Source organism: Oncorhynchus mykiss, chromosome 24 (genome assembly GCF_057628025.1).
Source record: "Oncorhynchus mykiss isolate SJ-2025 chromosome 24, ASM5762802v1, whole genome shotgun sequence".
Taxonomy (NCBI): Eukaryota; Metazoa; Chordata; class Actinopteri; order Salmoniformes; family Salmonidae; genus Oncorhynchus; species Oncorhynchus mykiss.
The window spans coordinates 35,078,791-35,104,487 of NC_143045.1; the positions used below are offsets into that span (position 1 = coordinate 35,078,791).

Below are 25,697 nucleotides of genomic sequence, written 5' to 3' on the forward strand. Positions count from 1 at the left end.
CCATAGAGATGTATAGTATCCATAGATATGTATAGTATCCATAGAGATGTATAGTATCCATAGAGATGTATAGTTTCCATAGAGAGGTATAGTATCCATAGAGATGTATAGTATCCATAGATATGTATAGTATCCATAGAGATGTATAGTATCCATAGAGATGTATAGTTTCCATAGAGAGGTATAGTATCCATAGAGATGTATAGTTTCCATAGAGATGTATAGTATCCATAGAGATGTATAGTATCCATAGATATGTATGGTATCCATAGAGATGTATAGTATCCATAGAGATGTATAGTATCCATAGAGATGTATAGTATCCATAGATATGTATAGTATCCATAGAGATGTATAGTATCCATAGAGATGTATAGTATCCATAGAGATGTATCCATAGAGAGGTATAGTATCCATAGAGATGTATAGTATCCATAGAGATGTATAGTATCCATAGAGATGTATAGTATCCATAGAGATGTATAGTATCCATAGAGATGTATCATCCATAGAGATGTATAGTATCCATAGAGATGTATCATCCATAGAGATGTATAGTATCCATAGAGATGTATAGTATCCATAGAGATGTATCATCCATAGAGATGTATAGTATCCATAGAGATGTATCATCCATAGAGATGTATAGTATCCATAGAGAGGTAAAGTATCCATAGAGATGTATAGTATCCATAGAGAGGTAAAGTATCCATAGAGATGTATAGTATCCATAGAGATGTAAAGTATCCATAGAGAGGTATAGTATCCATAGAGATGTATAGTATCCACAGAGAGGTATCCATAGAGAGGTATAGTATCCATAGAGAGGTATAGTATCCATAGAGAGGTATCCATAGAGAGCTAAAGTATCCATAGAGATGTATAGTATCCATAGAGATGTATAGTATCCATAGAGATGTATCATCCATAGAGATGTATAGTATCCATAGAGAGGTAAAGTATGCATAGATATGTATAGTATCCATAGAGATGTGTAGTATCCATATAGATGTAAAGTATCCATAGAGATGTATAGTATCCATATAGATGTACAGTATCCATAGAGATGTAACGGATCCATAGAGAGGTATAGTATCCATAGATGTATAGTATCCATAGAGAGGTACAATATCCATAGAGATGTGTAGTATCCATAGAGATGTATCCATAGAGATGTATCCATAGAGAGGTACAATATCCATAGAGATGTGTAGTATCCATAGAGATGTATAGTATCCATAGAGATGTAAAGTATCCATAGAGAGGTATAGTATCCATAGAGATGTATAGTATCCACAGAGAGGTATCCATAGAGAGGTATAGTATCCATAGAGAGGTATCCATAGAGAGGTATCCATAGAGAGGTATAGTATCCATAGAGATGTATAGTATCCATAGAGATGTATAGTATCCATAGAGATGTATAGTATCCATAGAGATGTATAGTATCCATAGAGATGTATCATCCATAGAGATGTATAGTATCCATAGAGATGTATCATCCATAGAGATGTATAGTATCCATAGAGAGGTATAGTATCCATAGAGATGTATAGTATCCATAGAGATGTATCATCCATAGAGATGTATAGTATCCATAGAGATGTATAGTATCCATAGAGAGGTATAGTTTCCATAGATATGTATAGTTTCCATAGATATGTATAGTTTCCATAGAGATGTATAGTATCCATAGAGATGTATAGTTTCCATAGAGATGTATAGTATCCATAGAGAGGTAAAGTATAGTATCCATAGAGAGGTATAATATCCATAGAGATGTGTAGTATCCATAGAGATGTATCCATAGAGATGTATCCATAGAGATGTATAGTATCCATAGAGAGGTATAATATCCATAGAGATGTATAATATCCATAGAGATGTATAGTATCCATAGAGATGTATAGTATCCATAAAGAGGTATAATATCCATAGAGATGTATAGTATCCATAGAGATGTATAGTTTCCATAGAGATGTATAGTATCCATAGAGATGTATAGTATCCATAGAGATGTATAGTATCCATAGATATATATAGTATCCATAGATATGTATAGTATCCATAGAGATGTATAGTATCCATAGAGATGTATAGTATCCATAGATATGTATAGTATCCATAGAGATGTATAGTATCCATAGAGATGTATAGTATCCATAGAGATGTATAGTTTCCATAGAGAGGTATAGTATCCATAGAGATGTATAGTATCCATAGATATGTATAGTATCCATAGAGATGTATAGTATCCATAGAGATGTATAGTTTCCATAGAGAGGTATAGTATCCATAGAGATGTATAGTTTCCATAGAGATGTATAGTATCCATAGAGATGTATAGTATCCATAGATATGTATGGTATCCATAGAGATGTATAGTATCCATAGAGATGTATAGTATCCATAGAGATGTATAGTATCCATAGATATGTATAGTATCCATAGAGATGTATAGTATCCATAGAGATGTATCCATAGAGATGTATAGTATCCATAGAGATGTATAGTATCCATAGAGATGTATAGTATCCATAGAGATGTATAGTATCCATAGAGATGTATCATCCATAGAGATGTATAGTATCCATAGAGATGTATCATTCATAGAGATGTATAGTATCCATAGAGATGTATAGTATCCATGGAGATGTATAGTATCCATAGAGAGGTATAATATCCATAGAGATGTATAGTATCCATAGAGATGTATAGTTTCCATAGATATGTATAGTTTCCATAGAGATGTATAGTATCCATAGAGATGTATAGTATCCATAGAGATGTATAGTATCCATAGAGATGTATAGTATCCATAGAGATGTATAGTATCCATAGATATGTATAGTTTCCATAGAGATGTATAGTATCCATAGAGATGTATAGTATCCATAGAGATGTATAGTATCCAGAGATGTATAGTTTCCATAGAGATGTATAGTATCCATAGAGATGTATAGTATCCATAGAGATGTATCCATAGAGAGGTATAGTATCCATAGAGAGGTATAGTATCCATAGAGATGTATAGTATCCATAGAGATGTATAGTATCCATAGAGATGTATAGTATCCATAGAGATGTATAGTATCCATAGAGATGTATCATCCATAGAGATGTATAGTATCCATAGAGAGGTAAAGTATCCATAGAGATGTATAGTATCCATAGAGAGGTAAAGTATCCATAGAGATGTATAGTATCCATAGAGATGTAAAGTATCCATAGAGAGGTATAGTATCCATAGAGATGTATAGTATCCACAGAGAGGTATCCATAGAGAGGTATAGTATCCATAGAGAGGTATAGTATCCATAGAGAGGTATCCATAGAGAGCTAAAGTATCCATAGAGATGTATAGTATCCATAGAGATGTATAGTATCCATAGAGATGTATCATCCATAGAGATGTATAGTATCCATAGAGAGGTAAAGTATGCATAGATATGTATAGTATCCATAGAGATGTGTAGTATCCATATAGATGTAAAGTATCCATAGAGATGTATAGTATCCATATAGATGTACAGTATCCATAGAGATGTAACGGATCCATAGAGAGGTATAGTATCCATAGATGTATAGTATCCATAGAGAGGTACAATATCCATAGAGATGTGTAGTATCCATAGAGATGTATCCATAGAGATGTATCCATAGAGAGGTACAATATCCATAGAGATGTGTAGTATCCATAGAGATGTATAGTATCCATAGAGATGTAAAGTATCCATAGAGAGGTATAGTATCCATAGAGATGTATAGTATCCACAGAGAGGTATCCATAGAGAGGTATAGTATCCATAGAGAGGTATCCATAGAGAGGTATCCATAGAGAGGTATAGTATCCATAGAGATGTATAGTATCCATAGAGATGTATAGTATCCATAGAGATGTATAGTATCCATAGAGATGTATAGTATCCATAGAGATGTATCATCCATAGAGATGTATAGTATCCATAGAGATGTATCATCCATAGAGATGTATAGTATCCATAGAGAGGTATAGTATCCATAGAGATGTATAGTATCCATAGAGATGTATCATCCATAGAGATGTATAGTATCCATAGAGATGTATAGTATCCATAGAGAGGTATAGTTTCCATAGATATGTATAGTTTCCATAGATATGTATAGTTTCCATAGAGATGTATAGTATCCATAGAGATGTATAGTTTCCATAGAGATGTATAGTATCCATAGAGAGGTAAAGTATAGTATCCATAGAGAGGTATAATATCCATAGAGATGTGTAGTATCCATAGAGATGTATCCATAGAGATGTATCCATAGAGATGTATAGTATCCATAGAGAGGTATAATATCCATAGAGATGTATAATATCCATAGAGATGTATAGTATCCATAGAGATGTATAGTATCCATAAAGAGGTATAATATCCATAGAGATGTATAGTATCCATAGAGATGTATAGTTTCCATAGAGATGTATAGTATCCATAGAGATGTATAGTATCCATAGAGATGTATAGTATCCATAGATATGTATAGTATCCATAGATATGTATAGTATCCATAGAGATGTATAGTATCCATAGAGATGTATAGTATCCATAGATATGTATAGTATCCATAGAGATGTATAGTATCCATAGAGATGTATAGTATCCATAGAGATGTATAGTTTCCATAGAGAGGTATAGTATCCATAGAGATGTATAGTATCCATAGATATGTATAGTATCCATAGAGATGTATAGTATCCATAGAGATGTATAGTTTCCATAGAGAGGTATAGTATCCATAGAGATGTATAGTTTCCATAGAGATGTATAGTATCCATAGAGATGTATAGTATCCATAGATATGTATGGTATCCATAGAGATGTATAGTATCCATAGAGATGTATAGTATCCATAGAGATGTATAGTATCCATAGATATGTATAGTATCCATAGAGATGTATAGTATCCATAGAGATGTATCCATAGAGATGTATAGTATCCATAGAGATGTATAGTATCCATAGAGATGTATAGTATCCATAGAGATGTATAGTATCCATAGAGATGTATCATCCATAGAGATGTATAGTATCCATAGAGATGTATCATTCATAGAGATGTATAGTATCCATAGAGATGTATAGTATCCATGGAGATGTATAGTATCCATAGAGAGGTATAATATCCATAGAGATGTATAGTATCCATAGAGATGTATAGTTTCCATAGATATGTATAGTTTCCATAGAGATGTATAGTATCCATAGAGATGTATAGTATCCATAGAGATGTATAGTATCCATAGAGATGTATAGTATCCATAGAGATGTATAGTATCCATAGATATGTATAGTTTCCATAGAGATGTATAGTATCCATAGAGATGTATAGTATCCATAGAGATGTATAGTATCCAGAGATGTATAGTTTCCATAGAGATGTATAGTATCCATAGAGATGTATAGTATCCATAGAGATGTATCCATAGAGAGGTATAGTATCCATAGAGAGGTATAGTATCCATAGAGATGTATAGTATCCATAGAGATGTATAGTATCCATAGAGATGTATAGTATCCATAGAGATGTATAGTATCCATAGAGATGTATCATCCATAGAGATGTATAGTATCCATAGAGATGTATCATCCATAGAGATGTATAGTATCCATAGACAGGTATAATATCCATAGAGATGTATAGTATCCATAGAGATGTATAGTATCCATAGAGAGGTATAATATCCATAGAGATGTATAGTATCCATAGAGATGTATAGTTTCCATAGATATGTATAGTTTCCATAGAGATGTATAGTATCCATAGAGATGTATAGTATCCATAGAGATGTATAGTATCCATAGAGATGTATAGTATCCATAGATATGTATAGTATCCATAGAGATGTGTAGTATCCATAGATATGTATAGTATCCATAGAGATGTATAGTATCCATAGAGATGTATAGTTTCCATAGAGAGCTATAGTATCCATAGAGAGGTATAGTATCCATAGAGATGTATAGTTTCCATAGAGAGGTATAGTATCCATAGAGATGTATAGTTTCCATAGATATGTATAGTTTCCATAGAGATGTATAGTATCCATAGAGATGTATAGTATCCATAGAGATGTATAGTATCCATAGAGATGTGTAGTATCCATAGAGAGGTATAGTATCCATAGAGATGTATAGTTTCCATAGAGATGTATAATATCCATAGAGATGTATAGTATCCATAGAGATGTATCGTTTCCATAGAGATGTATAGTATCCATAGATATGAATAGTTTCCATAGATATGTATAGTATCCATAGAGATGTATAGTATCCATAGAGATGTATAGTATCCATAGAGATGTATAGTATCCATAGATATGTATAGTTTCCATAGAGATGTATAGTATCCATAGAGATGTATAGTATCCATAGAGATGTATAGTATCCATAGATATGTATAGTATCCATAGAGATGTATAGTATCCATAGAGATGTATAGTATCCATAGAGAGGTATAATATCCATAGAGATGTATAGTATCCATAGAGATGTATAGTTTCCATAGAGAGGTATAATATCCATAGAGATGTATAATATCCATAGAGATGTATAGTATCCATAGAGATGTATAGTATCCATAAAGAGGTATAATATCCATAGAGATGTATAGTATCCATAGAGATGTATAGTTTCCATAGAGATGTATAGTATCCATAGAGATGTATAGTATCCATAGAGATGTATAGTATCCATAGATATGTATAGTATCCATAGATATGTATAGTATCCATAGAGATGTATAGTATCCATAGAGATGTATAGTATCCATAGATATGTATAGTATCCATAGAGATGTATAGTATCCATAGAGATGTATAGTATCCATAGAGATGTATAGTTTCCATAGAGAGGTATAGTATCCATAGAGATGTATAGTATCCATAGATATGTATAGTATCCATAGAGATGTATAGTATCCATAGAGATGTATAGTTTCCATAGAGAGGTATAGTATCCATAGAGATGTATAGTTTCCATAGAGATGTATAGTATCCATAGAGATGTATAGTATCCATAGATATGTATGGTATCCATAGAGATGTATAGTATCCATAGAGATGTATAGTATCCATAGAGATGTATAGTATCCATAGATATGTATAGTATCCATAGAGATGTATAGTATCCATAGAGATGTATAGTATCCATAGAGATGTATCCATAGAGATGTATAGTATCCATAGAGATGTATAGTATCCATAGATATGTATAGTATCCATAGAGATGTATAGTATCCATAGAGATGTATCATCCATAGAGATGTATAGTATCCATAGAGATGTATAGTATCCATGGAGATGTATAGTATCCATAGAGAGGTATAGTATCCATAGAGATGTATAGTATCCATAGAGATGTATAGTATCCATAGAGATGTATAGTTTCCATAGAGATGTATAGTATCCATAGAGATGTATAGTTTCCATAGATATGTATAGTTTCCATAGATATGTATAGTTTCCATAGATATGTATAGTTTCCATAGAGATGTATAGTATCCACAGAGAGGTATCCATAGAGAGGTATAGTATCCATAGAGAGGTATAGTATCCATAGAGAGGTATCCATAGAGATGTATAGTATCCATAGAGATGTATAGTATCCATAGAGATGTATAGTTTCCATAGATATGTATAGTTTCCATAGATATGTATAGTTTCCATAGAGATGTATAGTATCCATAGAGATGTATAGTATCCATAGAGATGTATAGTATCCAGAGATGTATAGTTTCCATAGAGATGTATAGTATCCATAGAGATGTATAGTATCCATAGAGATGTATCCATAGAGAGGTATAGTATCCATAGAGAGGTATAGTATCCATAGAGATGTATAGTATCCATAGAGATGTATAGTATCCATAGAGATGTATAGTATCCATAGAGATGTATAGTATCCATAGAGATGTATCATCCATAGAGATGTATAGTATCCATAGAGATGTATCATCCATAGAGATGTATAGTATCCATAGACAGGTATAATATCCATAGAGATGTATAGTATCCATAGAGATGTATAGTATCCATAGAGAGGTATAATATCCATAGAGATGTATAGTATCCATAGAGATGTATAGTTTCCATAGATATGTATAGTTTCCATAGAGATGTATAGTATCCATAGAGATGTATAGTATCCATAGAGATGTATAGTATCCATAGAGATGTATAGTATCCATAGATATGTATAGTATCCATAGAGATGTGTAGTATCCATAGATATGTATAGTATCCATAGAGATGTATAGTATCCATAGAGATGTATAGTTTCCATAGAGAGCTATAGTATCCATAGAGAGGTATAGTATCCATAGAGATGTATAGTTTCCATAGAGAGGTATAGTATCCATAGAGATGTATAGTTTCCATAGATATGTATAGTTTCCATAGAGATGTATAGTATCCATAGAGATGTATAGTATCCATAGAGATGTATAGTATCCATAGAGATGTGTAGTATCCATAGAGAGGTATAGTATCCATAGAGATGTATAGTTTCCATAGAGATGTATAATATCCATAGAGATGTATAGTATCCATAGAGATGTATCGTTTCCATAGAGATGTATAGTATCCATAGATATGAATAGTTTCCATAGATATGTATAGTATCCATAGAGATGTATAGTATCCATAGAGATGTATAGTATCCATAGAGATGTATAGTATCCATAGATATGTATAGTTTCCATAGAGATGTATAGTATCCATAGAGATGTATAGTATCCATAGAGATGTATAGTATCCATAGATATGTATAGTATCCATAGAGATGTATAGTATCCATAGAGATGTATAGTATCCATAGAGATGTATAGTATCCATAGAGAGGTATAATATCCATAGAGATGTATAGTATCCATAGAGATGTACAGTTTCCATAGAGAGGTATAATATCCATAGAGATGTATAATATCCATAGAGATGTATAGTATCCATAGAGATGTATAGTATCCATAAAGAGGTATAATATCCATAGAGATGTATAGTATCCATAGAGATGTATAGTTTCCATAGAGATGTATAGTATCCATAGAGATGTATAGTATCCATAGAGATGTATAGTATCCATAGATATGTATAGTATCCATAGATATGTATAGTATCCATAGAGATGTATAGTATCCATAGAGATGTATAGTATCCATAGATATGTATAGTATCCATAGAGATGTATAGTATCCATAGAGATGTATAGTATCCATAGAGATGTATAGTTTCCATAGAGAGGTATAGTATCCATAGAGATGTATAGTATCCATAGATATGTATAGTATCCATAGAGATGTATAGTATCCATAGAGATGTATAGTTTCCATAGAGAGGTATAGTATCCATAGAGATGTATAGTTTCCATAGAGATGTATAGTATCCATAGAGATGTATAGTATCCATAGATATGTATGGTATCCATAGAGATGTATAGTATCCATAGAGATGTATAGTATCCATAGAGATGTATAGTATCCATAGATATGTATAGTATCCATAGAGATGTATAGTTTCCATAGAGATGTATAGTATCCATAGAGATGTATAGTATCCATAGAGATGTATAGTATCCATAGATATGTATAGTATCCATAGATATGTATAGTATCCATAGAGATGTATAGTATCCATAGAGATGTATAGTATCCATAGATATGTATAGTATCCATAGAGATGTATAGTATCCATAGAGATGTATAGTATCCATAGAGATGTATAGTTTCCATAGAGAGGTATAGTATCCATAGAGATGTATAGTATCCATAGATATGTATAGTATCCATAGAGATGTATAGTATCCATAGAGATGTATAGTTTCCATAGAGAGGTATAGTATCCATAGAGATGTATAGTTTCCATAGAGATGTATAGTATCCATAGAGATGTATAGTATCCATAGATATGTATGGTATCCATAGAGATGTATAGTATCCATAGAGATGTATAGTATCCATAGAGATGTATAGTATCCATAGATATGTATAGTATCCATAGAGATGTATAGTATCCATAGAGATGTATAGTATCCATAGAGATGTATCCATAGAGATGTATAGTATCCATAGAGATGTATAGTATCCATAGATATGTATAGTATCCATAGAGATGTATAGTATCCATAGAGATGTATCATCCATAGAGATGTATAGTATCCATAGAGATGTATAGTATCCATGGAGATGTATAGTATCCATAGAGAGGTATAGTATCCATAGAGATGTATAGTATCCATAGAGATGTATAGTATCCATAGAGATGTATAGTTTCCATAGAGATGTATAGTATCCATAGAGATGTATAGTTTCCATAGATATGTATAGTTTCCATAGATATGTATAGTTTCCATAGATATGTATAGTTTCCATAGAGATGTATAGTATCCACAGAGAGGTATCCATAGAGAGGTATAGTATCCATAGAGAGGTATAGTATCCATAGAGAGGTATCCATAGAGATGTATAGTATCCATAGAGATGTATAGTATCCATAGAGATGTATAGTTTCCATAGATATGTATAGTTTCCATAGATATGTATAGTTTCCATAGAGATGTATAGTATCCATAGAGATGTATAGTATCCATAGAGATGTATAGTATCCAGAGATGTATAGTTTCCATAGAGATGTATAGTATCCATAGAGATGTATAGTATCCATAGAGATGTATCCATAGAGAGGTATAGTATCCATAGAGAGGTATAGTATCCATAGAGATGTATAGTATCCATAGAGATGTATAGTATCCATAGAGATGTATAGTATCCATAGAGATGTATAGTATCCATAGAGATGTATCATCCATAGAGATGTATAGTATCCATAGAGATGTATCATCCATAGAGATGTATAGTATCCATAGACAGGTATAATATCCATAGAGATGTATAGTATCCATAGAGATGTATAGTATCCATAGAGAGGTATAATATCCATAGAGATGTATAGTATCCATAGAGATGTATAGTTTCCATAGATATGTATAGTTTCCATAGAGATGTATAGTATCCATAGAGATGTATAGTATCCATAGAGATGTATAGTATCCATAGAGATGTATAGTATCCATAGATATGTATAGTATCCATAGAGATGTGTAGTATCCATAGATATGTATAGTATCCATAGAGATGTATAGTATCCATAGAGATGTATAGTTTCCATAGAGAGCTATAGTATCCATAGAGAGGTATAGTATCCATAGAGATGTATAGTTTCCATAGAGAGGTATAGTATCCATAGAGATGTATAGTTTCCATAGATATGTATAGTTTCCATAGAGATGTATAGTATCCATAGAGATGTATAGTATCCATAGAGATGTATAGTATCCATAGAGATGTGTAGTATCCATAGAGAGGTATAGTATCCATAGAGATGTATAGTTTCCATAGAGATGTATAATATCCATAGAGATGTATAGTATCCATAGAGATGTATCGTTTCCATAGAGATGTATAGTATCCATAGATATGAATAGTTTCCATAGATATGTATAGTATCCATAGAGATGTATAGTATCCATAGAGATGTATAGTATCCATAGAGATGTATAGTATCCATAGATATGTATAGTTTCCATAGAGATGTATAGTATCCATAGAGATGTATAGTATCCATAGAGATGTATAGTATCCATAGATATGTATAGTATCCATAGAGATGTATAGTATCCATAGAGATGTATAGTATCCATAGAGATGTATAGTATCCATAGAGAGGTATAATATCCATAGAGATGTATAGTATCCATAGAGATGTACAGTTTCCATAGAGAGGTATAATATCCATAGAGATGTATAATATCCATAGAGATGTATAGTATCCATAGAGATGTATAGTATCCATAAAGAGGTATAATATCCATAGAGATGTATAGTATCCATAGAGATGTATAGTTTCCATAGAGATGTATAGTATCCATAGAGATGTATAGTATCCATAGAGATGTATAGTATCCATAGATATGTATAGTATCCATAGATATGTATAGTATCCATAGAGATGTATAGTATCCATAGAGATGTATAGTATCCATAGATATGTATAGTATCCATAGAGATGTATAGTATCCATAGAGATGTATAGTATCCATAGAGATGTATAGTTTCCATAGAGAGGTATAGTATCCATAGAGATGTATAGTATCCATAGATATGTATAGTATCCATAGAGATGTATAGTATCCATAGAGATGTATAGTTTCCATAGAGAGGTATAGTATCCATAGAGATGTATAGTTTCCATAGAGATGTATAGTATCCATAGAGATGTATAGTATCCATAGATATGTATGGTATCCATAGAGATGTATAGTATCCATAGAGATGTATAGTATCCATAGAGATGTATAGTATCCATAGATATGTATAGTATCCATAGAGATGTATAGTATCCATAGAGATGTATAGTATCCATAGAGATGTATCCATAGAGATGTATAGTATCCATAGAGATGTATAGTATCCATAGAGATGTATAGTATCCATAGAGATGTATAGTATCCATAGAGATGTATCATCCATAGAGATGTATAGTATCCATAGAGATGTATAGTATCCATGGAGATGTATAGTATCCATAGAGAGGTATAATATCCATAGAGATGTATAGTATCCATAGAGATGTATAGTTTCAATAGATATGTATAGTTTCCATAGAGATGTATAGTATCCATAGAGATGTATAGTATCCATAGAGATGTATAGTATCCATAGAGATGTATAGTATCCATAGAGATGTATAGTATCCATAGAGATGTGTAGTATCCATAGATATGTATAGTATCCATAGAGATGTATAGTATCCATAGAGATGTATAGTTTCCATAGAGAGGTATAGTATCCATAGAGAGGTATAGTATCCATAGAGATGTATAGTTTCCATAGAGATGTATAGTATCCATAGAGATGTATAGTTTCCATAGATATGTATAGTTTCCATAGATATGTATAGTTTCCATAGATATGTATAGTTTCCATAGAGATGTATAGTATCCATAGAGATGTATAGTATCCACAGAGAGGTATCCATAGAGAGGTATAGTATCCATAGAGAGGTATAGTATCCATAGAGAGGTATCCATAGAGATGTATAGTATCCATAGAGATGTATAGTATCCATAGAGATGTATAGTTTCCATAGATATGTATAGTTTCCATAGATATGTATAGTTTCCATAGAGATGTATAGTATCCATAGAGATGTATAGTATCCATAGAGATGTATAGTATCCAGAGATGTATAGTTTCCATAGAGATGTATAGTATCCATAGAGATGTATAGTATCCATAGAGATGTATCCATAGAGAGGTATAGTATCCATAGAGAGGTATAGTATCCATAGAGATGTATAGTATCCATAGAGATGTATAGTATCCATAGAGATGTATCATCCATAGAGATGTATAGTATCCATAGAGATGTATCATCCATAGAGATGTATAGTATCCATAGACAGGTATAATATCCATAGAGATGTATAGTATCCATAGAGATGTATAGTATCCATAGAGAGGTATAATATCCATAGAGATGTATAGTATCCATAGAGATGTATAGTTTCCATAGATATGTATAGTTTCCATAGAGATGTATAGTATCCATAGAGATGTATAGTATCCATAGAGATGTATAGTATCCATAGATATGTATAGTATCCATAGAGATGTGTAGTATCCATAGATATGTATAGTATCCATAGAGATGTATAGTATCCATAGAGATGTATAGTTTCCATAGAGAGCTATAGTATCCATAGAGAGGTATAGTATCCATAGAGATGTATAGTTTCCATAGAGAGGTATAGTATCCATAGAGATGTATAGTTTCCATAGATATGTATAGTTTCCATAGAGATGTATAGTATCCATAGAGATGTATAGTATCCATAGAGATGTATAGTATCCATAGAGATGTGTAGTATCCATAGAGAGGTATAGTATCCATAGAGATGTATAGTTTCCATAGAGATGTATAATATCCATAGAGATGTATAGTATCCATAGAGATGTATCGTTTCCATAGAGATGTATAGTATCCATAGATATGAATAGTTTCCATAGATATGTATAGTATCCATAGAGATGTATAGTATCCATAGAGATGTATAGTATCCATAGAGATGTATAGTATCCATAGATATGTATAGTTTCCATAGAGATGTATAGTATCCATAGAGATGTATAGTATCCATAGAGATGTATAGTATCCATAGATATGTATAGTATCCATAGAGATGTATAGTATCCATAGAGATGTATAGTATCCATAAAGATGTATAGTATCCATAGATATGTATAGTTTCCATAGATATGTATAGTATCCATAGAGATGTATGGTTTCCATAGAGATGTATGGTTTCCATAGAGATGTATAGTTTCCATAGAGATGTATAGTTTCAATTTCAGATTCAACAATGCAGTAACCAATAACAATGTAGTCCTAAAATTAACAAGGTAGATGAAAAACACAATAGATATAAAAATAAGAAAGAAGAAGGTCATGATAAAATAAACACACTATATATTTTTATTTCTCTTTTATTTAACCAGGTAGGCCAGTTGAGAACAAGTTCTCATTTACAACTGTGACTTGGCCAAGATAAAGCAAAGCAGTGCGACAAAAACAACGACACAGTAGTTAGTAGGTAGTTGGATGGGCTATTTACAGATGGGCTACGTACAGCTGCAGAGATCGATGAGCTGCTCAGATAGCTGCTGCTTAAAGTTAGTGAGGGAGATATGTCTCCAACTTCAGCGATTTTTGCTAAATTTGTTCCAGTCATTGGCAGCAGAGACCTGGAAGGAAAGGCGGCCAAATGTGGAATTGGCTTTGGGGGTGACCAGTGAGATATACCTGCTGAAACGTGTGCTACGGGTGGGTGCTGCTATGGTGACCAGTGAGCTAAGATAAGGCAGAGCTTTACCTAGCAAAGACTTATAGATGACCTGGAGCCAATAAGTCTGGTGACGAATATGAAGTGAGGGCCAGCCAACGAGAGCATACAGGTCACAGTGGTGGGTGGTATATGGGGCTTTGGTGACAAAACGGATGGCACTGTGATAGACTGCATCCAGTTTGCTGAGTAGAGTGTTGGAGGCTATTTTGTAAATGACATCGCCGAAGTTGAGGATCGGTAGGATGGTCAGTTTTACGAGGGTATGTTTGTCAACGTGAGTGTTGTGAAATAGGAAGCCGAGTCTAGATTTAATTTTGGATTGGAGATGCTTAATGTGAGTCTGGAAGGAGAGTTTACAGGCTAGCCAGACACCTAAGTATTTGTAGTTGTCCACATATTCTAAGTCAGAACCTTCCAGAGTAGTGATGCTAGTCAGGCAGTCAGGTGCGGGCAGCGATCGGTTGAAGAGCATGCATTTAGTTTTACTTGCATTTAGGAGCAGTTGGAGGCCACGGAAGGAGTGTTGTATGGCATTGAAGCTTGTCTGGAGGTTTGTTAACACAGTGTCCAAAGAAGGGCCAGAGGTATACAGAATGGTGTTGTCTGCGTAGAAGTGGATCAAGGAATCAACCGCAGCAAGAGCGACATCTTTGATATATATACAGAGAAAAGGGTCGGCCCGAGAATTGAACCCTGAGGCACCCCCATAGAGACTGCCAGAGGTCTGGACAACAGGCCCTCCAATTTGACACACTATCTGAGAAGTAGTTGGTGAACCAGGCGAGGCAGTCAAGTCTGTTGAGACTGCCGATAAGATTACGGTGATTGACAGAGTCGAAAGCCTTGGCTAGGTTGATGAAGACGGCTGCACAGTACTGTCTTTTATCGATGGCGGTTATGATATCGTTTAGTACCTTGAGCATGGCTGAGGTGCACCCGTGACCAGGAAACTGGATTGCACAGCGGAGAAGGTATGGTGGGATTCGAAATGTTCACTGATCTGTTTGTTAACTTGGCTTTTGAAGATTTTGGAAAGGCATGGCAGGATGGATATAGGTCTGTAAAAGTTTGGGTCTAGAGTGTCACCCCCTTTGAAGAGGGGGATGACCGCGGCAGTTTTCCAATCTTTAGGAATCTCAGACGATACGAAAGAGAGGTTGAACAGACTAGTAATAGGGGTTGCAACAATGGTGGTGGATAATTTTAGAAAGAGAGGGTCCAGATTGTCTAGCCCAGCTGATATGTACAGGTCCAGGTTTTGCAGCTCTTTCAGAACATCTGCTATCTGTATTTGGGTGAAGGAGAAGCTGGGGAGGCTTGGGCAAGTAGCTGCGGGGGGTGCAGAGCTGTTGGCTGGGGTTGGGGTAGCCAGGAGGAAAGCATGGCCAGCCGTAGAGAAATGCTTATTGAAATTCTCGATTATCATGGATTTATCGGTGATGACCGTGTTACCTAGCCTCAGTGCAGTGGGCAGCTGGGAGGAGGTGCTCTTATTCTCCATGGACTTTACAGTGTCTCAAAACTTTTTGGAATTAGTGCTGCAGGATGCAAATTTCTGTTTGAAAAAGCTAGCCTTTGCTTTCCTAACTTACTGTGTGTATTGGTTCCTGACTTCCCTGAAAAGTTGCATATCGTGGCGACTATTCGATGCTTGTGCAGTACGCCACAGAACGTTTTTGTGCTGGTCGAGGGCAGTCATAATTTGTGTGAGATTGAGGGCATCTAGATATATGGGGGGAAATCAATTCACATGTGGTGTCTAGGGCACAGCTGGGAGCTGAGGGGGGTCTATAACAGGCGGCAACAGTGAGATACTTATTTCTGGAGAGATTCATTTTTAAAATTAGAAGCTCAAACAGTTTGGGCATAGACCTGGAAAGTATGACAGAACTTTGCAGGCTATCTTCTGCAGTAGATTGCAACTCCTCCCCCTTTGGCAGTTCTATCTTGATGGAAAATGGTGGCCTTCCCAGGGTCAGTTCCAGTACCATATTTACAATGTGCAGGATTAATGGATCGATAGAGGACTCATGGACTTCGCCATTGAGGGCTTCTACTATTATAAAGTTGTCAACTGGGCGGGGATTCCTATGTGTTGGGGGCAATCAGAAAATTCACTTCTTCTTCAAGTAGGTTTGTAAATGGCTTAACTAGCACCATCTAGTGGCCACAACAAATCAATGACACATTATTTTGTTCAGCATTTCAACACTACAGGTGGTGGTAAATCACCAATTTGGATCTTTACACTTCTTTTAGACATAAAAGAAGAAGAAAATAGACTACTTTAAAATGGAGGTAGCCTCAAAAAGGTACACCGATGCTGTCACAGATCCCATAATGGTTACAGACACAAAGATAAGACCTCTTTCCATCTCTATGTGCACATCCAACAATCTTCCTTGGAACAAAGGGAAAACCTAGTCAGTCAACAATGTATTCAACTGAAATGTGTCTTCCACATTTAACCCAACCCCTCTGAATCAGAGAGGTTCGGGTTTGCCTTCATCGACATCCACGGCGCCCGGGGAACAGTGGGTTAACTGCCTTAATCAGGGGCAGAATGACAGAATTTTACCTTGTCAGCTCGGGGATTCCATCCAGCAACCTTTCGGTTTTTGGCCCAACGCTCTAACTACTAGGCTACCTGCAGCCCCTCACAGTTTTGACCACTAAGAGTAAATATGGGGAGTATTCATGCGTATTCAGCCAGACTGCTGTACTGCGTCTAATATCTATCTCTCCTGCGTCTAATATCTATCTCTCCTGTCTCTCCAGGGTATCCTGAGTATGTTTGAGGACATGGGCTTTATCAACACCTATAAGATTGACCTGCACACTCTGGCCAGGTATATATATCTCTCTCTCAATTCAATTCAAGGGGCTTTATTGGCATGGGAAACGTGTGTTAACATTGCCAAAGCAAGTGAGGTAGATATTATACAAAAGTGAAATAAACAATTAAAATGAACAGTAAACATTACACATACAGAAGTTTAAAAACAATAATGTACAAATGTCATATTATATATATATATATATATATACAGTGTTGTAACAATGCACAAATAGTTAAAGCACACAAGGGAAAATAAATAAGCAAAAATATGGGTTGTATTTACAATGGTGTTTGTTCTTCACTGGTTGCCCTTTTCTTGTGGCAACAGGTCACAAATCTTGCTGCTGTGATGGCACACTGTGGAATTTCACCCAGAATTTCTCTCTCTACCTCTCTCTCTCTCTCTCTACACCTCTCTCTCTACACCTCTCTCTCTACACCTCTCTCTCTCTACACCTCTCTCTCTCTACACCTCTCTACCTCTACCTACCTCTCTACCTCTACCTACCTCTCTACCTCTCTCTACCTCTCTCTCTCTACCTCTCTCTCTCTCTACCTCTCTCTCTACCTCTCTCTCTACCTCTCTCTCTACCTCTCTCTCTCTCTACCTCTCTCTCTCTCTCTACCTCTCTCTCTCTACCTCTCTCTCTCTCTCTACCTCTCTCTCTCTCTCTACCTCTCTCTCTCTCTCTACCTCTCTCTCTCTCTCTCTCTCTCTCTCTCTACCTCTCTCTCTCTACCTCTCTCTCTCTCTACCTCTCTATCTCTCTACCTCTCTCTACCTCTCTCTCTCTCTACCTCTCTCTCTCTCTCTCTCTCTCTCTCTCTCTACCTCTCTCTCTCTACCTCTCTCTCTCTACCTCTCTCTCTCTCTCTACCTCTCTCTCTCTCTCTCTCTACCTCTCTCTCTCTACCTCTCTCTCTCTCTACCTCTCTATCTCTCTACCTCTCTCTCTCTCTACCTCTCTCTCTCTCTCTACCTTTCTCTACCTCTCTCTCTCTCTACCTCTCTCTCTCTCTCTACCTCTCTCTCTCTCACTCTCTCTCTACCTCACTCTCTCTCTACCTCACTCTCTCTACTTCACTCTCTCTACCTCTACCTCTCTCTCTACCTCTACCTCTCTCTCTCTACCTCTACCTCTCTCTCTCTACCTCTCTCTCTACCTCTACCTCTCTCTCTACCTCTCTCTCTACCTCTACCTCTCTCTCTACCTCTACCTCTCTCTACCTCTCTCTCTCTACCTCTCTCTCTCTACCTCTCTCTCTCTACCGCTCTCTCTCTCTACCGCTCTCTCTCTCTACCGCTCTCTCTCTCTCTACCGCTCTCTCTCTCTCTCTACCGCTCTCTCTCTCTCTACCGCTCTCTCTCTCTCTCTACCTCTCTCTCTCTACCTCTCTCTCTCTCTACCTCTTGCTCTCTCTACCTCTCTATCTCTCTCTCTACCTCTCTCTCTCTCTCTCTACCTCTTTCTCTCTCTCTCTCTCTCTCTCTCTTGATGTTGCTATGTTGAAGAAGTGGTGATAGATTGTGCGATTGTCATTGGTTGCAGGTTCTGTCTGATGGTGAAGAAGGGTTACAGAGATCCTCCCTATCACAACTGGACTCACGCGTTCTCGGTCTCTCACTTCTGTTATCTCCTCTACAAGAACCTGGGCCTGGCCAACTACCTGGAGTAAGTAGACATACCACACTATCTACCCTATACCCTATATACTACACAATCTACCCTATACCCTATCCCTATATACTACACTATCTACCCTAACCCTATATACTACACAATCTACCCTATACCCTAACCCTATATACTACACAATCTACCCTATACCTATATACTACACAATCTACCCTATACCCTAACCCTATATACTACACCATCTACCCTGTACCCTAACCCTATATACTACACCATCTACCCTATAACCCTAACCCTATATACCACACCATCTACCCTATACCCTAACCCTATATACTACACCATCTACCCTATACCCTAACCCTATATACTACACCATCTACCCTATATGCTACACCATCTACCCTATACCCTAACCCTATATACTACACCATCTACCCTATATACTACACCATCTACCCTATACCCTAACCCTATATACTACACCATCTACCCTATATACTACACCATCTACCCTAACCCTATATACCACACTATCTACCCTATACCCTAACCCTATATACTACACCATCTACCTTATACCATAACCCTATATACCCCACTATCTACGCTATACCCTAACCCTATATACTACACCATCTACCCTATACCCTAACCCTATATACCACACTATCTACCCTATACCCTATATACTACACCATCTACCCTATACCCTATATACTACATCATCTACCCTATACCCTAACCCTATATACTACACCATCTACCCTATACCCTAACCCTATATACTACACCATCTACCCTAACTCTATATACTACACTATCTACCCTATACCCTAACCCTATATACTACACCATCTACCCTATACCCTAACCCTATATACTACACCCTCTACCCTATACCCTAACCCTATATACTACACCATCTACCCTAACTCTATATACCACACTATCTACCCTATACCCTAACCCTATATACTATACCATCTACCCTATACCCTAACCCTATATACCACACTATCTACCCTATCCCTATATACTACACCATCTACCCTATACCCTAACCCTATATACTACACATCTACCCTATACCCTAACCCTATATACTACACCATCTACCCTATATACTACACCATCTACCCTATACCCTAACCCTATATACTACAACATCTACCCTATACCCTAACCCTATATACTACACCATCTACCCTATACCATAACCCTATATACCCCACTATCTACCCTATACCCTAACCCTATATACTACACCATCTACCCTATACCCTAACCCTATATACCACACCATCTACCCTAACTCTATATACCACACTATCTACCCTATACCCTATATACTACACCATCTACCCTATACCCTAACCCTATATACTACATCATCTACCCTATACCCTAACCCTATATACTACACCATCTACCCTATACCCTAACCCTATATACTACACCATCTACCCTAACTCTATATACCACACTATCTACCCTATACCCTATATACTACACCATCTACCCTATACCCTAACCCTATATACTACACCCTCTACCCTATACCCTAACCCTATATACTACACCATCTACCCTAACTCTATATACCACACTATCTACCCTATACCCTAACCCTATATACTATACCATCTACCCTATACCCTAACCCTATATACCACACTATCTACCCTATCCCTATATACTACACCATCTACCCTATACCCTAACCCTATATACTACACCATCTACCCTATACCCTAACCCTATATACTACACCATCTACCCTATATACTACACCATCTACCCTATACCCTAACCCTATATACTACAACATCTACCCTATACCCTAACCCTATATACTACACCATCTACCCTATACCATAACCCTATATACCCCACTATCTACCCTATACCCTAACCCTATATACTACACCATCTACCCTATACCCTAACCCTATATACCACACCATCTACCCTAACTCTATATACCACACTATCTACCCTATACCCTAACCCTATATACTACATCATCTACCCTATACCCTAACCCTATATACTACACCATCTACCCTATACCCTAACCCTATATACTACACCATCTACCCTAACTCTATATACTACACTATCTACCCTATACCCTAACCCTATATACTACACCATCTACCCTATACCCTAACCCTATATACTACACCATCTACCCTATACCCTAACCCTATATACTACACCATCTACCCTAACTCTATATACCACACTATCTACCCTATACCCTAACCCTATATACTATACCATCTACCCTATACCCTAACCCTATATACCACACTATCTACCCTATCCCTATATACTACACCATCTACCCTATACCCTAACCCTATATACTACACCATCTACCCTATACCCTAACCCTATATACTACACCATCTACCCTATATACTACACCATCTACCCTATACCCTAACCCTATATACTACACCATCTACCCTATATACTACACCATCTACCCTATACCCTATCCCTATATACTACACCATCTACCCTAACTCTATATACTACAACATCTACCCTAACTCTATATACTACAACATCTACCCTAACTCTATATACTACAACATCTACCCTAACTCTATATACTACACCATCTACCCTAACTCTATATACTACACCATCTACCCTAACTCTATATACTACACCATCTACCCTATACCCTAACCCTATATACTACATCATCTACCCTATACCCTAACCCTACACAAAACACCCTACCTGCTCTGAAAGGCTGACTACCTCGAGCTAGTAGAAACCCTGGCACCCTTTATCGTATAATCTACATACACCCTATAACCATACACACTACACTTTACACCCCTGCACCCTACAGTCTAACCTCCTGCCCCTCCCTCCATCCCTGTCTGTAGGAATATAGAGATCTTTGCTCTCTTTGTCTCCTGTATGTGTCATGACCTGGACCACCGTGGGACTAACAACTCCTTTCAAGTGGCCTCGGTAAGACACCTCACAAACAGACACCTCACACACACACACAACCTGTAACAGTCTTGGGTGTCCTGTTAACACACACACACACACACACACTCAAATGCATACATGAAGGCACAGCTTTGGTAAGACACCTCACACACACACACACACACACACAACCTATAACATTATTGGGTGTCCTGCTAACACAACACACACACACACTCTCAAATGCACATATACATGAAGGCGCAGCTTTGGTAAGACCCCTCAAACACACACACACGCAGGTATAGCACCGGTCAAACACACAGTAGGAAAACTCAGGGAAAGACTGTGGTTAGACATGGGTAGTACACTTCAGTTATTACAGCAGCATAGAGAGCAGGTCTATCTATGGAACAACGTGTTCTGTCTTATTCCTCTACAGCAATCTGTCCTGGCTGCCCTCTACAGCTCAGAGGGCTCTGTGATGGAGGTAAGAAGACACACACACACACAGATGGGACTATAGTGACACCTAGTGGCCAGCCTTCAACCTCCTACCCCATAGTAACTTGTGTTTGTTTCCACAGCGACACCACTTTGCCCAAGCCATAGCCATTCTGAACACCCACGGCTGCAACATCTTCGACAAGTTCTCCAGAAAGGTTTGTTTCTCTCCAGTCTGGGATCTCACACTGATTGTCTCCTGACCCAGGACACCCAGGACTTTTATAGGGTGTGGGTGTGTGTGTGTGTGTGTGTGTGTGTGTTGTATTAACAGGCCACACAGGACTGTTATGGGTTGTGTGTGTGTTGTGTTAACAGCACTGTAATGGAAAATGAATGCATATGGTAATTTGGGTATAATCAACAGTAAAATACTGTAAATTATGCTGCATTGTGGGAAAATGTTGTGGGCGGGGAAATAACTGCTGTATTTCGAATGGTACTGTAATTCTATCCTACAGAATACAGTACCGTACCGAATCTTTGGAGCACCCAAAAAAAAACATTTTGAACACTAGTTGGCGTATGGGATTGTTGTTGCTGGCCTATTGACATATCAATTTAAACTGCATCGGGGACAGATTGTAGTGGCAGTAAGTCTGGAATGCTAAATGCTTGTTTTACCATGTCCTTTTGGTGTGCCAGCTTGGAAGCCTTTGTTAAGGCCTTTTAGAAGTGCAGGTGATATAAAACACCAAATATTCATTTAGTATACCGTCACGTGTAAACACTGTACCTGTCAGCCAATCTGCTTACACCATTTCCCTTATAATTACAGTACAATACTGTGAAATACAATGAATTTCGTCACATTCACTCATTCTGATTGCGGCCGCATTTACTTCATTACACAGTACTTGCTTTAATACCGTATTTATTTTACAGTTTGTATACTGTAATATGAAATATAGAATTTTACTTTCCACTGAGCTGCCTGTGAGATACTGTCAAATTCACCGTAACCCCTTTACAGTGAAGACACCCAGGACTGTTACCGCTCGTACCCAGGACCGCTACCGCTCGTACCCAGGACCGTTACCGCTCGTACCCAGGACCGTTACCGCTCGTACCCAGGACTGTTACCCAGGACTGTTACCGCTCGTACCCAGGACCGTTACCGCTCGTACCCAGAACTGTTACCGCTCGTACCCAGGACCGTTACCGCTCGTACCCAGGACTGTTACCCAGGACCGTTACCGCTCGTACCCAGGACCGTTACCGCTCGTACCCAGGACCATTACCGCTCGTACCCAGGACTGTTAGCCAGGACCGTTACCGCTCGTACCCAGGACTGTTACCCAGGACTGTTACCGCTCGTACCCAGGACCATTACCGCTCTTACCCAGGACTGTTACCGCTCGTACCCAGGACCGTTACCGCTCGTACCCAGGACCGTTACCGCTCGTACCCAGGACTGTTACCCAGGACTGTTACCGCTCGTACCCAGGACCATTACCGCTCTTACCCAGGACTGTTACCGCTCGTACCCAGGACCGTTACCGCTCGTACCCAGGACCGTTACCGCTCGTACCCAGGACTGTTAGCCAGGACCGTTACCGCTCGTACCCAGGACTGTTACCCAGGACTGTTACCGCTCGTACCCAGGACCATTACCGCTCTTACCCAGGACTGTTACCGCTCGTACCCAGGACCGTTACCGCTCGTACCCAGGACCGTTACCGCTCGTACCCAGGACTGTTACCCAGGACTGTTACCGCTCGTACCCAGGACCATTACCGCTCGTACCCAGGACTGTTACCGCTCGTACCCAGGACCGTTACCGCTCGTACCCAGGACTGTTACCGCTCGTACCCAGGACCGTTACCCAGGACTGTTACCGCTCATACCCAGAACTGTTATCCAGGACTGTTACCGCTCGTACCCAGGAACATTACCGCTCTTACCCAGGACTGTAACCGCTCGTACCCAGGACTGTTACCGCTCGTACCCAGGACTGTAACCGCTCGTACCCAGGACTGTTACCGCTCGTACCCAGGACCGTTACCGCTCGTACCCAGGACTGTTACCGCTCGTACCCAGGACCGTTACCGCTCGTACCCAGGATTGTTACCGCTCGTACCCAGGACCGTTACCCAGGACTGTTACCGCTCGTACCCAGGACTGTTACCCAGGACTGTTACCGCTCGTACCCAGGACCATTACCGCTCTTACCCAGGACCGTTACCGCTCGTACCCAGGACCGTTACCGCTCGTACCCAGGACCGTTACCGCTCGTACCCAGGACTGTTACCCAGGACTGTTACCGCTCGTACCCAGGACCATTGCCGCTCTTACCCAGGACTGTTACCGCTCGTACCCAGGACTGTTACCGCTCGTACCCAGGACCATTACCGCTCGTACCCAAGACTGTTACCGCTCGTACCCAGGACCGTTACCCAGGACTGTTACCGCTCGTACCCAGGACTGTTACCCAGGACTGTTACCGCTCGTACCCAGGAACATTACCGCTCTTACCCAGGACTGTAACCGCTCGTACCCAGGACTGTTACCGCTCGTACCCAAGACCGTTACCGCTCGTACCCAGGACTGTTACCGCTCGTACCCAGGACTGTTACCTCTCGTACCCAGGACCGTTACCGCTCGTACCCAGGACTGTTACCTCTCGTACCCAGGACTGTTACCTCTCGTACCCAGGACCGTTACCGCTCGTACCCAGGATTGTTACCGCTCGTACCCAGGACCGTTACCCAGGACTGTTACCGCTCGTACCCAGGACCATTACCACTCTTACCCAGGACTGTTACCGCTCGTACCCAGGACCGTTACCGCTCGTACCCAGGACTGTTACCGCTCGTACCCAGG

At 38.1% G+C, this 25,697-nt stretch overlaps 1 protein-coding gene across 3 annotated transcripts in view; it reads left to right on the top strand.

Moving 5' to 3' along the window:
- pde2a (phosphodiesterase 2A) overlaps positions 1–25,697 on the top strand; it is a 284,813-nt gene that overhangs the window by 251,798 nt on the left and 7,318 nt on the right. For all 3 annotated transcript variants that reach the window (XM_090218907.1, XM_090218908.1, XM_090218906.1), the window contains exons 21-25: positions 17,712–17,782; positions 19,323–19,445; positions 22,319–22,406; positions 22,813–22,860; positions 22,958–23,032. In XM_090218907.1, the coding sequence (XP_090075033.1) occupies positions 17,712–17,782; positions 19,323–19,445; positions 22,319–22,406; positions 22,813–22,860; positions 22,958–23,032 (405 nt within the window). The remainder of the gene's footprint in view (positions 1–17,711; positions 17,783–19,322; positions 19,446–22,318; positions 22,407–22,812; positions 22,861–22,957; positions 23,033–25,697) is intronic.